This window comes from Neopelma chrysocephalum, unplaced genomic scaffold (genome assembly GCF_003984885.1).
Source record: "Neopelma chrysocephalum unplaced genomic scaffold, ASM398488v2 Primary Assembly neopelma1_96523, whole genome shotgun sequence".
Lineage (NCBI taxonomy): Eukaryota > Metazoa > Chordata > Aves > Passeriformes > Pipridae > Neopelma > Neopelma chrysocephalum.
Genome location: NW_020925169.1, coordinates 897,349 through 911,221, shown reverse-complemented (window position 1 = coordinate 911,221; position 13,873 = coordinate 897,349). Strand labels below are relative to the sequence as shown.

Below are 13,873 nucleotides of genomic sequence, written 5' to 3'. Positions count from 1 at the left end.
CTGAAATACTTAAATGAATTTCAAAACTCGGTGATTCAAATTATTTTCTTTTCCTTACACCGAAAATCTCATATTTGTTTTTCATAAAATTAGAACACAAAAAAAAAGAAGTTGTCAGGGTAATTTCTCTCAGAAGAATCACTGAACAGGAATTATGCCATCTTGTATTAAAATTATCAGTTATTGCCACAGTTGGCCTACAAATATCATATTAAAAATGCAGGAAGAAAATCACTTAAATACATTTGGGGAATTCTTTTTGTTTGTGGCCCATGCATATCTCTTAATACTTATTGCTCCATTTTGGTTTCATTTGTCTAAACCACTGTAGGTTGTTTTTTTAAAACAAGTTTAAAGCAAACTGTTGACATATAAGGGTAAAACTGCATGGTGGAAACCAAGATTGAGGTAGGAGCTGAATTACTCTAAATAACAGCAATATCATCATGCACAAATGCACAGACAAGCACAGTTTGACAGTCACTGCTCACAAAAGATTCTGCAACGAGTTAATATGAAAACTGTCTCCTATAGAGGGAAGTTAGAGAGGACCTCTTATATAAACACTTGAGGAAAACTTACAGCGTGGCTGGAACACATACAGCACATTCCCCATTAGTCTGGGGATAAATTAAACGTTACGATCACAATATATTGCCATATTAAATTAAGAAAACATTTATTTTTCCACTCTGCTGTGCAAAGTGAAAAATCTATGACTGACTAAAAAGCAAAGAACTTGCAGTCAACAACATCCCCATCTGTTTTGGCATGGTTTACAGTTCCGGCACCAGAATGACATGAACACTTCATATTAGTATCTCTGTAGCTTGGTAGATTGTTACTTTCCACAGGAACCTGATAGAGTTTACAGCATAAATATTCAAAATTTTCATATGTTTCAGAATTGCTTTTCCAGGTCTGCATGCAGACACACAGAAAGCCTACAGGACCGTCTCTATGCGAGGAAGGAGTGCAATCTGAGGGGACAGGGCACTGTAAATACAGGGTTTGCTCCCTTGCATATCTCTCCTTTGTGAAGTTGGGGAAACCAGCAACCAGGCAACTCATGAAGCCTTGTCCCTTGTTGAGGTCCATGCATCTGGGTGTCTGCAATGGGAGAACGGGTAGGAAAGGTCTGGGAGGAACGGGTCTGATAGAGAAGATTTATCTCTTCTCCCTTTAGAGAACTCACACACCAAGGCAAACCTGCTTCCATGCCAAAATGCTTTCAGCAAAGCAGGACTGCGACAGCAGCTGTAGCTGTGAGTGGAGCAGTGAAGCCTGCTCACCATGGTCATGTCTTCTGCAGCTGCAAAAACTTGCACAGAGCCTTGGCATGGACACCCTGCCCCATTCTGCACACCGAGAAGATGGTCCTGCTCTTTCACAGGAAGAGAAGTGGGACATGCTCATCCTCAGTCCCTGTGGTGGAAATGCATCCCATCTACTACCATGGCGATAGATGGAAGCATCAGGATTTGTCCCATAAGCTTAAGCACAAGGGTGCTGATGGGAAACAATTTTCATTCTGATGTGAATGAAGAATCATCTCATTTGTCATTATTGTCTTATTTTCTGCTCAGGGGATACTAAGGATGCACCTTAAAGGCATCCTGCTGCTCAACTTGCACAACGCTGACTGGGCTGTACTTCTAATGTGCATGGAAGTACTTAAATTAAGTTTCACAACAAAAGAGGTTCAATCAAAACCAAACACAAACCAATCCCACAACAAAACTAATAAAATAAATCTGTGACAGGCATGCTTAGCAACTCAACTAGATGCAACAGCTTTGGTATGGCCTGAGAAGTGTTAAAACCATATGCATCCTTATGACATCCATTACTTAAGGTGGATTTCTGAAATATAAAAAGCAGACTCTTTTTAACTGAGTTGAATACTCCAAACGGAGCACAGAGATATTTTTATCTGATTTTCATGTATAAAACAAGGAGGTCCTCTGTGAGTTTGGGATCTCAATAGTTCCCTTTACAAGAGCTTGTTTTGAGTTGCTTGTAAATTTTGCCAAGCTCAGTATTTGGAATGAAAATTCCCATGATCTGTCTCTGCCTTAGGCTGATAATTATTATATTTTATGTTTCAACTGAAAGTATTTGGTCACTTCAGGAAATAAGATTGAGGAAAGACATGTTTTGCCCCTGTTGGGAGGAAAAAAACAAGAAAAGAAAAGAAAAGAAAAGAAAAGAAAAGAAAAGAAAAGAAAAGAAAAGAAAAGAAAAGAAAAGAAAAGAAAAGAAAAGAAAAGAAAAGAAAAGAAAAGAAAAGAAAAGAAAAGAAAAGAAAAGAAAAGAAAAGAAAAGAAAAGAAAAGAAAAGAAAAGAAAAGAAAAGAAAAGAAAAGAAAAGAAAAGAAAAGAAAAGAAAAGAAAAGAAAAGAAAAGAAAAGAAAAGAAAAGAAAGAGAAAAGAAAAGAAAGCCTTACAAGAATTTTGCTGAGCAGCTTCCATGTCTCTATTTTTCAAAGCAATAGTTTGAAATTTGGAAGGTAAGGTTCCCTGTCATCCTTTTGCAGTTCCCATGAAAATCCACACAGCTTTTTGCCTAGTCTCAAGATTTTGTATGCATATGCTCAGCACAGAGTCCCCAGAATTTGGAAGTCTAACTCTGGCCAAAGATTCCTCTTGCTATTTGCAATGGGCAAGCTCCAACACAGGGCAGATGGGCTGAGCCAGACTTTTATTTTGCCACTGCTGCTCCCAGATGTTGTGGGCTATTGTGGCATCAGGCACAGGAACTAAGTTCAGGCAGCACTGTCCTGGGCTCCAAATGCAGGCAAAGCAAGGGGAGAAGGGGAAAAAAGTAGCCTAATGGAAATAGAGAGGAGAACTAGTCACTGGGAGGCAGAGGGAAGAGTGAATTGAGACAGATAGACTGCAAAATGATCAAAGAGAGGTGGCATGTGAACACTAAGGAAAGTGAAGGGAACACCTTTGTAGGTGAAGGAAAGACCTTGAAAAACAGAAACCGGCTGCAAAGAGAGGTTGGAAGGCAGAGATGAGGGACAGCAGACAGTCTGGACACAGCAGGGACAGGAGGGCAGACATGGAGGCGAGGAGAGGCACAGCAGGACATGACTTTCCAAACTAGCTAAGAGTAGCCTTGTGGAAGACTCATTCTCTCTGGGCAAAGACAAAACTGTCAGTGCTTCATTCTCCATTGGCTGTGGTTCACTGAGAAAATGACAATCTACTATGCTAATACTCTCAGCTCCTTTACCTCACTTCACCAGTCCATGTGTCTGAGCCCAATTGTACCTGAAATTTCCAACTCTACAACTGACTTGCAGTATTAGAGCATTACAAGATAAAATTGCCTTTCTTCGTTTTACTGTGACTGAAGAAAAAAGACTGCACACATAAAACCATATTAATATTTGAAGCATGCACATTGAAGGGACAAGTTAAGGACACTCAGTTTAGTTAATGTCAGAATGGTTCAGGCAAAACTGAGGGGGATAGTGCTTACTGGTGGTGCTCTGGTACAGCTTGTGTCTATCTTGCGTAGAGTTTTGTGCTGCCCATGTGCATTTTTCCACTAGACTCCTCTGCACTCCCAGCTATTGCCTGGAAGTAGAGAGAGCTGGTCCAAACAGACGAGGCTATTGCAGCAATAATTTCATTTCTAATGCAGTACAATGAGTAAATAAAGGGAAACTCCTGTAGTACAATGCTATGAAATGTATATGGGCTGTTACGTGGGTAGTGAAAGAAATTAAGTGCTTGGACAACAAAAAATCCAAGTATTTAAAGCAAAAACTAATGGTTATTTAAAAGAATATCAATAAGGAATTAATCTAATTAATGGAAAAAAACTTTACAGAGCCACAAGCTCCAAGGAGAATTTTTTTTGAGCATCTGCAAGCCGGAGTCTCACTGAAAGCAATGATCTTTTATCACAGTTCAGAGCTGAGCTGGCTCTCTGATCTTTGCTGGTGGAAAGACATCGCTTATGCAGTTTCTTAAATCCAGAGCTTCCAGGTCGCCTACCTTTCCAATAGCCAGAGAAGAATAAAGCTTCCTCTAATGGTCACTCTTGTATTTTTATCTTAATCTACCTGATGGTAACTGTCATTTTAACCCAAAAGTGTAATTGCATTATGATTGCTTTAAAGAATAAGAGATAATACAGAAATAATAATTTGTTATGGAAAAAGAGATGAATGAGGTACACAACAATAACACATAACAAAGCAACATAACAAAACCACATAACAAAGCAACTAAAAGCTTTATGTTCCTATTATTTCATTCTTTCATGAGATGATGACTGACAGTAACTTGAAGACATCGTGAATCCCTTAATGCACCAACGGGATTCCCCCTCATATTTAAGTGAGGTGACCTTTGTTTCATAGCAGTCTGTTATTCTGTTCTTTTGCCTGTTCAAAATAAACCTCATGTTAAGCCAAAATAATTGGTTTCCTGCAACTTTTCCTAAGGTAATCCACCAAAAATTGCTGAAGCATTAGCATCTAAACCAGTAGAGTAGCTGAGTAACACCAGTGATGGGCTGAACGTAGCAATCCCAATGGACATCACAGGTTGGCTCAGTCTGGGGATGCACTGCAAATCTAGTGGCACAAGGAAGGAGTTGTAGAGCAGCACTCTGCAGAGGACAAATTGCCCTTGAAGGACACAACACAAGTAGGAGCACAAAAGTATAAAACACAAAATGTTTGTACTTTGCCGTTGTTTGCTCTAGAGTGAGCTTTAGCTGGTCTGTCACATTGACATGAGTCAATTAAAAGTTTGCACATTCCATACATTGTTGGAGCTAAGAATGTCTGGTCACTCAAAGCAATACTATTCTGCAACCACATCACATGCATCTGTAGACTCATCCTTGAAGTTTGATTCCATGGTTTTAGTTAACTGTTACTTATTTTTTGAGGTTTGGTTAACAGAACAGTGACAAAGAAAATGAACAAATGAAAAAATACTGTACGCAGAATCACGCAAGAGATCATAAATGGCAGTTTTAGTATCAGCAATGGCAGTTTTAGTGATTATCCTACAGGAAAAAACACTCCATCTAAATTTTTACTTTGTATGATGTATGATGCTATGATGTATAAAGAGTTACTTTGGAACAATAGCCATGCACTGTTTCTTTCCTTGCTTTAGCTGTTAGTACATACATTTCTGTGCTAAGGTGATAGTATTCTTTGAAGGAGAAAAAAAAGAAGGACGACTTAGCCACAGGCCACTCTGTAGCAAACAGAATCAATTACCCCCCAAACAATTTAATTGATCAATTTCAAATACAGAAGATCTGTTGATTCCAGTTAAGTCCTAAAAGGTTCAGTTTCAAAAGCAGGTACCCAATATTCACACAAAATATGTAACAAACCAGGCAATTTACAAAAGCATTAATCTGCCAAAAGAGGAAACTACCTGTATAAACATTCACATTTACAACAACTATAGTTTGTGCAACATGTTACCATTCAGATAACACAACACATTGCACACTCTTATCCATGCTTTATGGCCAATATCTTTTACCAGCTACTGTTTGTTTCTCTGTTTACTAGTGCCATATCACAACGTTCCTCCTGGACTTGGCAATGACAGATGTTGGTGTATGTACGCACAGGATATTTTTTGCTCAACACCACAGAAGGCCATACCATGGCTCTGTGCAGTACAGAAACTGATAATGACAAAAGCCCAGTTCTTAGTGGCTCTGAACTGGAATAATGTTATAGCACCTTGATTTATTCCAGCAGACACCCTTAACCCACGCATCTACAGGCACCCTTTTAATTTCCTGATCATTTTCCAGGGAAGGAAAATGATGTCTCTTCCACCAAGGGCTTATGTGCAGATGCCCTAACAGATAGTGTTCTGCTGTGCATCAGCCTCTCATTTATTTGGTAAAAACTTTCCAATTACTAATCAGATTTTCAGGACAAGAACTCTTCTATTCCCTTTTTCTTGAATGCAAACTGGGCACTAGCACAAACATTTCTCTCTTAAAATAGCAATATTCCATCTATTTAAATCTCTAAAGCTAACTCACTATAGAATGTCAAATGTGCATAAAACATAAATTAGGTTGTTAAACAACAGTTACTGGGCTTTATTGCTGGTTTTGGATTTTTCAAGTTCTTCCCTTTCAAAATATCTACTCTCAAAATTGAAGTAATGTCATTAAGCATAGCAGACTAATTGGCAGGCTTTTCACGGAGTAAGCAGGTAATGGTGAGTTGGGTTTTCTTGAAAGGGCTCATGATACATATGCTGATTTAAGACTAACTTTACCTAATGTGGATAAAGTGTGTGAATAAGAGTGTGAAAAATCTGAAGTCAGAATAAAAACAAGACTAAAAGAATTTAGCTTTTCACTTTTTAAAAATAAATACTTGAAAAGTGTCTCATTTCATAAAATTGCCAACTTTGCAATCCATATAGGCTCCCTTACAGCCTCTTTGAAGAAAATAAAGATAGATCATTGCACAAGTGGCAACATAAGTCTGTCCTTCTGTGGCACTTTTGCTAAGAGGAATGTTTGAGTTGTGAATTTGTAACAAGTTTTAACTATGAAATGACAAAAACCGGGCACTTTCACAAAGCTCCATCCACAAAGAAATACTGCATATCAGGTGGCAGTGCTTAAACCCACTGTTCTTTGCCTTCTTTTACATATGGCATGGTTCGCAACTCTACAGCCATGGAGATCAAATGTCCTATGGATCTCTTGGGATTTGTCTCCCTCACTCACAAGCTTGAAATTGTGGGGCATGGTACTGCATGATGTAGATATTCCCCTTCAGACCCATCTGTTTTCTTTTATGACATCAAAAAATCAGCAAAATTCTAGAATAGTTATTCCATGTCTCAGATCCTCTTGGGAGGAACTAGCCAAAGTCAAGCTTGCTGAGCCATACCCCAACCAGAATCCCCATAGTTTTATAGATTTAAGCAGCTTAATATTATTTCAGTGTGCCACACTGTCACAAAGGGGTGTTAAGTGTTAAGGTTGTCAGTCTGCTGAGCTATCAAAGATTCATGTAGAAATGCATCAACATCCTTCATATAAAGCTAATCAAATTTGAAATTACTGACATGTCACCTTGAGGAAGAATTTGATTTATTATTTGCAAAGTAATCCAGAAAGGGGACCCCTGGTGGCCTAGTGGTTAGCATGCAGGACTCTCACCGCTGCGACCCAGGTTCGAATCCCCGGTCCCCCGGGCAGATGGTAGCCCGTTAGCCCTGTAAGGCCATCCATCTATGAGAAGGTCACTCTAAACAAACCTACGTCCTGAGGACCTCACTGCCATTATCCAAGCGTGCTTGGCCTCGGCAGATGAACCTTAGGATTAAAGGGTGGGCTCAGTTCAGCGCAAGCTGTGTCTCACCTAAAAAATCCATTGCGCAGGCTGGAAAGGTAAAAAAGACCTTTCCCCAAATCTTCGTTCGCGAAGACTGGCCATTATTATTATATTTAATCCAGAAAACAGTGAGATGCACAGCTATGAGAATTACTGTTACACTGTCTTTATGACATTATATTAGCTTTTGTTGTTGCTTTTGTGCCTTCCCTAAATAATAATAAACAACAAAACTTTCTTTGTGCTGTTAAGTTGCATGAAGGTGAAATGGAACTGTTCGGAAGTAATAGCTCAGATCTAAAACTGCACAAGAGTTGTTTGCCATGACTTAATGATACATAATGGAGAGCACAAAATTGCATGGAGCTATTTTCCCTTTTTGCAGTGGTTCCATACTCAATGGGGAAAGTTGCTGAAAATCATGTCAGTTCCACAACCTCCATTGCTTGTTTCTTGCTACTGGGTAGCAGGACCTGCTCTAGTATGATCAGACTTCCAATGTCATGCAAATAGCATGCAAGTTTTTAAATGTCATGCAGTTTTAAGTAAAGACATAATTCACAGCATATTTACTAACTTGTGCTCATAAATCACAACACCTGCAAACACAAACCCCGTGTCTGACTGCATATGCATTTCTCAGGCACAAATGTATTCTAAGCCTACACAAAAATCTGACTCAGTTTTAGCTTTACATCAAACACACGACTTGGCTTCATAAGATAAAGACAATGTAGTATCCCAGCCAAAAAGTCACACAGCTGGTTAATTGCACTACAGTGTTGATTCAATCCACACCATGATTTGACACATAGCACTCACAGATGCTGTAGACTGAGTTCTCTGAAGTAAAGGTTTGGGTTTAGCACTGATATTTGCTCCTTGTTGTTATGTATAGTTCTGTATGTATAAGAATGCTTGTTTGTAGCACAATGTAAATAAGAATTCCACATTTGAGATCAGCTATCCTGGTAAGTAAAAGAAGATGCATATAAACAAATACGTTCACTACCTTCAAATATTTTTATTTGTCATATAATTATATCATATATCTATCCTCACAGATGTATAAAATATATTCTTAGGAAAATTGCCACAGAATGTTGCTGCTTATATTAAGTAAATGGTGTATTTGTGTACTATGTTCCACACTTACATACATGAAGCATATTTGTATACATATAGAACTGCCAAACATTTCAATTCTGTTATTACACAAACACATTGATATTACTGGAAATCCACATCCTTCCGCTAACTCTCCTAAGTGTTTTTGAGACTGGGTTACCAACGTACCTTTCAGAAAATGTGTTTTTATACTGATAAGGCTACACTACACTAGAACTAAGGACACTATACAGCTAGATAGGCTTGCAGTGAAGAACACAGGTTTTATCAATCCAATTAAACCAGGACTTATTCAAACTGTAGCCTTCACTGCTGTCATTACCTGCTATCTCATGTTGCCAAATGCTCCATGTGAATTACTACCTGGATGTAAGCTGCAATTTCCCCATGGCAGCTCATTTTGGGTGTTATCAACTAAACTTTTGAACCAAGTTACCAAACCTTTCCTTTCCCAAATGCTGAACGCAAGCTAGGATGCACAGCATTCCTTCTTGTGCTTTACTATTCCGTGGCAGGGACCAGAGACACTGGGATAGACCACTGAATGAACTGGAAGTATGTGCAGAAGAAGGTAAAATGAGATAAAAATGACTTTTTATCATATTCCAAATTTTCTTCTTATCCCCAGCTTTACTAATCCATAAAAAGAGACGAATAGTGCAATTATGGGTAGCTTTGCAAAAAATTTGCTTCAAACTTCATCAATAATATCAAGAGGAAACTTAGATTCTGAAACTGTGGGAATTTTCAAAATGCAATTTCAATAACTAAAAGAGTAACAAGGGAGGAGAATTTCAAAATATTAGCATTAAGAACTTTCTTTTTTTAGACAGGCTCTGTCTGGCAAATAAAGCCATTAAGTGATTTCAGTAGCATCAATATTATACACAAAAATGTGATATCACTAATAACAATGAAAAAGAAAAGAATTCTCATGAGAGATATAAAATGCATGTGCAACAAGTTAAACCCTCAATCTCCTAATCCAGTCTGAGCTATTTAATTTGTAGGGTTTTTTAAATATATTAAAAGGTTTGCTTTTTTCCCCCCACAAAAGCCTTTTAAGAGGCATTCATAACCCTGTCACAAAAGTAAAAAGCAATATGCTAGCACAGATGACTTTTATCTACTTGTTATTGAAGCAAAGGATAGGCCTGATCTCTAATCTAATGCTGACCTAATAGATTAAACCCTCCGGGTCTTGAATTTACATTTCATAAGATTAATATTCTGTCTGATTTATGATTTGCCTTCTTAAACAAAGAGGGATGTACTTAACAACTTCACTTTTGTGTGCTAACTGTTGATCTGAAAATGGCACATAAAATGTACTTACATCACCATTGCCTATTAGGCCCATAATGATTCTTTATTACATTGCACTGAAAGGCAACTGAGTGACAGATAACTGATTTTGCAGATCCCAGCTGCTGTATACTTTTTATGCCAATACAAATACAGTTGTAAGGTTGACAAATATATTATAACTATGTTATTAAATGAGACACAACACAGGGCGTTGGAAGAATTTGAGAACCATTCAATGACATAACTGGAAATTACAAGCATGCAAGATCAAACTCTAAAGGGGCTTCAGTTCAAACTAGTGCAACCTTCCCTCTGCCAGTTTTTTATATAAGATTTAAAAAGTGATTGTCCTCACATAATACCTGCCTTTTTTTTTTTCGTTTTTCTGCAGAGGTCCGAAGAAGCCTGGAGCATGCTCTCCCTCTAGGTTTTTAAAGCAAAGCATTTCAGTATAAAGACAGATATGCAGAACTACTGGTATTGAAGGCTGATGGTAACAACACCATGCACCTGCAACGCACACTCAGCTGAAATGTTGAAAAAGCCTCCCATGTGCCAAATTTTGTTTTTATGTGCTGCCCTGCAAGTAAATAATGATAAGACACCATAGTCTGTCTGATAATCTTTGACAACAACCCTAACGCTGTCATTGTGGCCATGGGAGAAACCAGCACATACTCAGCCCTGACCCACTGAGCCTTTTATCTGTGTATGCATTCTCTGTGGACCAAGCAAATAAAGGGCAACTGGTAATTTACACATGAATGAACTTTCTCCTCAAAGCAGACACCAGAGACATCCCTTTTCTCTACCATGGAGAGAAAAGGCATCCAGGTCTGAGCTTGTCTCTCCAGAAATCACGCAAGCCAAAGAGCAATGCGTCAGGAAATGGTGTGTTGGCAGAGGAATGCTCTTCTGGACACCTGATAAAAAATGGCATCCACAAAGGAGCAGATAAATATTGGGCTTGAACCAGGACTGACAGCGGCAGTGGGCCTTTGTCCTATTCAAAACATATAATGTCATACAAACTGAAGCGGAGATACAGTACCGATAGAAGATCATACAAGATATCTGAGTGGGTATCTGTAAGGAATTCAGACTACATTTTAATAAGGTGCAATATTTCAGTGCCTCAGGTCTCATTTCCACTTGCCTGCAGCTGCCTTTTGAAAAGGTATACAGATCATCTTGGACTTACAAGAGGCTGGGCATGGGCACGCAATAGCTAGCACCGATAAAATAATCCATGAACTTTGTTTGTGATGAAGATTAGCCTAAAACATTACAATGTGAAAATCATCTTTAGAGATCAAGCGGTTCTTGCTTTCAGCCCATATCTCATTACGAAGAGAAATTTTTATCAGTCCATAGGCACCACTCATACTCTTTTCCCACAGTGAAGAGCAGTAGAGCAGGTTACAGCTCAGATCTTTTGAACAGTCAAGATCTCAGACACATTCCTGTAGTTTAAACCACTGCAAGCATCATAATATTATAAAACAAAGACAGATGTTTTATTGCTAGATTTGGCGTTTTTTACATGTCTATTTCTGAAAACTAAGTTCTCGTGCATTGCAACATCCACTCTGCTGCTGCAGAGATTTTTCTCTGCAGTCTTAAAATGGGAAGGATGATGCAGACTGGCATCAGTGAAAAACCTGAATTAAATGTCAGAGGCTGGGTCACTCAGCACTGCAGTGTTTCTTTCTCAGCATCAGAAGATAAGGCCCCTCCACTGGCAACCTCCTGAGGAAGGCTAAACAAGTCTTTCTGGATACAGTGGATCCTGCTTACAGTTGATGAAATATTTCAGAGAGACATATTTTTCTTTCCCCAGTCTTTTTCCACCCCACCACTTATCCTGCTTCCCTAAGCCCCATCCATTACTCTCTTGTCCCCATTTCTGTCACTTGTGCTAACATTTGCTCAGAGGGGCCAGGACAGATTAGAAAGGTGGGGATGAAACTGCCATCAATGTCCATCCTCCAGGCAGCTCTTAATAACTGATGGCACTAAACAAACACATAATACACAACTATTTAAAAAAAAAAAAACAAACAAGAAAAAAAAAGAAAAAAAAAGAACAAAGACTAGTGTTACTAATGTGTTGTGTTTGTCTTCTTTAAACCTGAAATGTAAAATAAAACTTACATTTTTTCTTCTTTTTACCCCAAGTAAATTTCCTGCTCTTTACAATTCCACCTTTTTATTGTGGTTATAACCAGCCTGTATTTTGTTTAACTTCCCTAAAAACACATTGATTTGTGAGAATGCTTATACTACACATCTTTCCTTCCTAAAATACATGAGAATCAGAGAATCACAGAATACATTGAGTTGGAAGGGACCCACAAGGATCATCGAGTCCAACTCTTAGCTCTGCACAGGACCACCCCCAAGAGTCACATAATGTGTCTGAGAGTATTATCCAAATGCCTTTTTATTTCTTTCAGGCTTGGTGCTGTGACCACTGCCCTGGGGAGCCTGTTCCAGCACCCAACTACCCTCTGGGTGAAGAACCTCGTTCTAATATCCAACCTAAACCTCCCCTGACACAACTTCAGGCCATTGCCTTGGCCCCTGTCACTGGTCACCATAGAGAAGAGATCAGTGCCTGCCCCTCCTTCTTCCCCTCATGAGGAAGCTGTAGACCGCTGTAGGGGTTTGACCCCAAAAATCCAATCTCCAAGCTCTCCTCACAATTTACCTCAACACGGAAAAGTTTTCAGACAAGCACAACTCAGCATGGGGGAATTATATTACAATTTATTACTTACACAATAAATACTATAGAAACTAAGAAGCAAATAAATACACAGTATTAACACAACTTCTTCCACCCCTGGACCCTCCCACATCAGTTCAGGAGAAGTTTTCAAGGCGATAGTTAAGGGTCTCTCTCTCATTGGGGTATCAGGGAAGGGGTATTCTTGCACCCCCACCAGCCCTCAGCCTCTGCTGAGGTCTCCTCCTGGGCTACAAGGGAACACTTGCTTTACCAGGTCTTCATCACAAAGGTCCAGGGAGTCAGCTTGTGAGTTCTTTCCCCCTGGTTAGTGACGGTTCCTCCCAGAGAGTAAGATGTTCACTCTTCCTCTCCAGGTTGCAGGGTTTCTGGGTTTTGCTCAGTCTTTTTACCCCAAATAGTTTTCACCAGAAGTCCTTACCCAGAAAAAGCCTGCTGGTTTGGCTTCTCTGTCTCAGCTGCAGCATCAGATTGACTTGCCACGTGGCAAGGGGGGCCATCCCCCACATTCCTTGTCCTTCAGTTTTCGGCTGCCCTCGTCCAAACCTCATGTAGGGCACCTTCGAGCCTCTTGGCCCGTCTCCCGTTTCTTCAACCTCAGCTCAAGGTCGCACCCTCTCCCCCACCATTATGGCGGGGAAAAAAGGGTAGCAGCAAGGCTGCTTCGGTCTCTCTCCTCTGCCTGGAGTTCTTCCAGCTCTGCATAACCAAAGATGCTTCTCCAGGCTCCGGACCACCCCTCAGTCCATCTGTGGCTCAGCTCTAATACTGAGCCTGCTTGCCAGGGGGCTAGCTAGCTCCAACGCCCCTGGCTGGCCTCCAAGTCCACGCCACTGACTGTCCTGGGCAGTGGGGGGAAAAAAGCCCCCTAGCCTTTTGGCCATGGGCACCCAGTCCAGTTATAATACTGTTCCAGGCTCCCCGCAGCCCGGCCAGGGGGGGAAGAGGGCCTGGCCCCCCTGCAAGGGGCCTGGCGTCCTCCCTCCTCTCACCTCATGGCTCCAAATCTCTCTCACACACTCTGCCAGTAACTTCCAGCTGTTGTAATATTCTATTGCACAGAGGTGAAAAAACAGCTCCGATTGGCCCCTTGTCAGAAACTCATCTGGGACCAACCACTTCCAGCCCCACCCTGGGGGGGGGGGGCAGCTCAACCCATGACAACTGCAATGAGGTCTCTCCTCAGTCTCCTCTTCTCTAGGCTGAACACACAAAGTGACCTCAGCCACTCCTCATATGGCTTCTCTTCAAGGCCCTTTACTGTCTTTGTTGCCCTCCCTCTAACAGCTTAGTATCTTTCTTATATTGTGGTGCCCAAAACTGCCACA

At 40.2% G+C, this 13,873-nt stretch overlaps 1 protein-coding gene across 6 annotated transcripts in view; it reads right to left on the bottom strand.

The window, feature by feature from the left end:
- The window catches only part of FAM172A (family with sequence similarity 172 member A), a 283,280-nt gene that overhangs the window by 16,625 nt on the left and 252,782 nt on the right, over positions 1 to 13,873 (bottom strand). For 5 of the 6 annotated variants that reach the window (XM_027708757.1, XM_027708763.1, XM_027708761.1 and 2 more), the window contains one exon: positions 944 to 1,110. The exons of the other annotated variant lie outside the window; for it this stretch is intronic. In XM_027708757.1, the coding sequence (XP_027564558.1) occupies positions 959 to 1,110 (152 nt within the window). In that variant the 3' untranslated portion in view covers positions 944 to 958. Of the gene's footprint in view, positions 1 to 943; positions 1,111 to 13,873 lie in introns of those variants that run through there. 6 annotated transcript variants of the gene reach the window in all.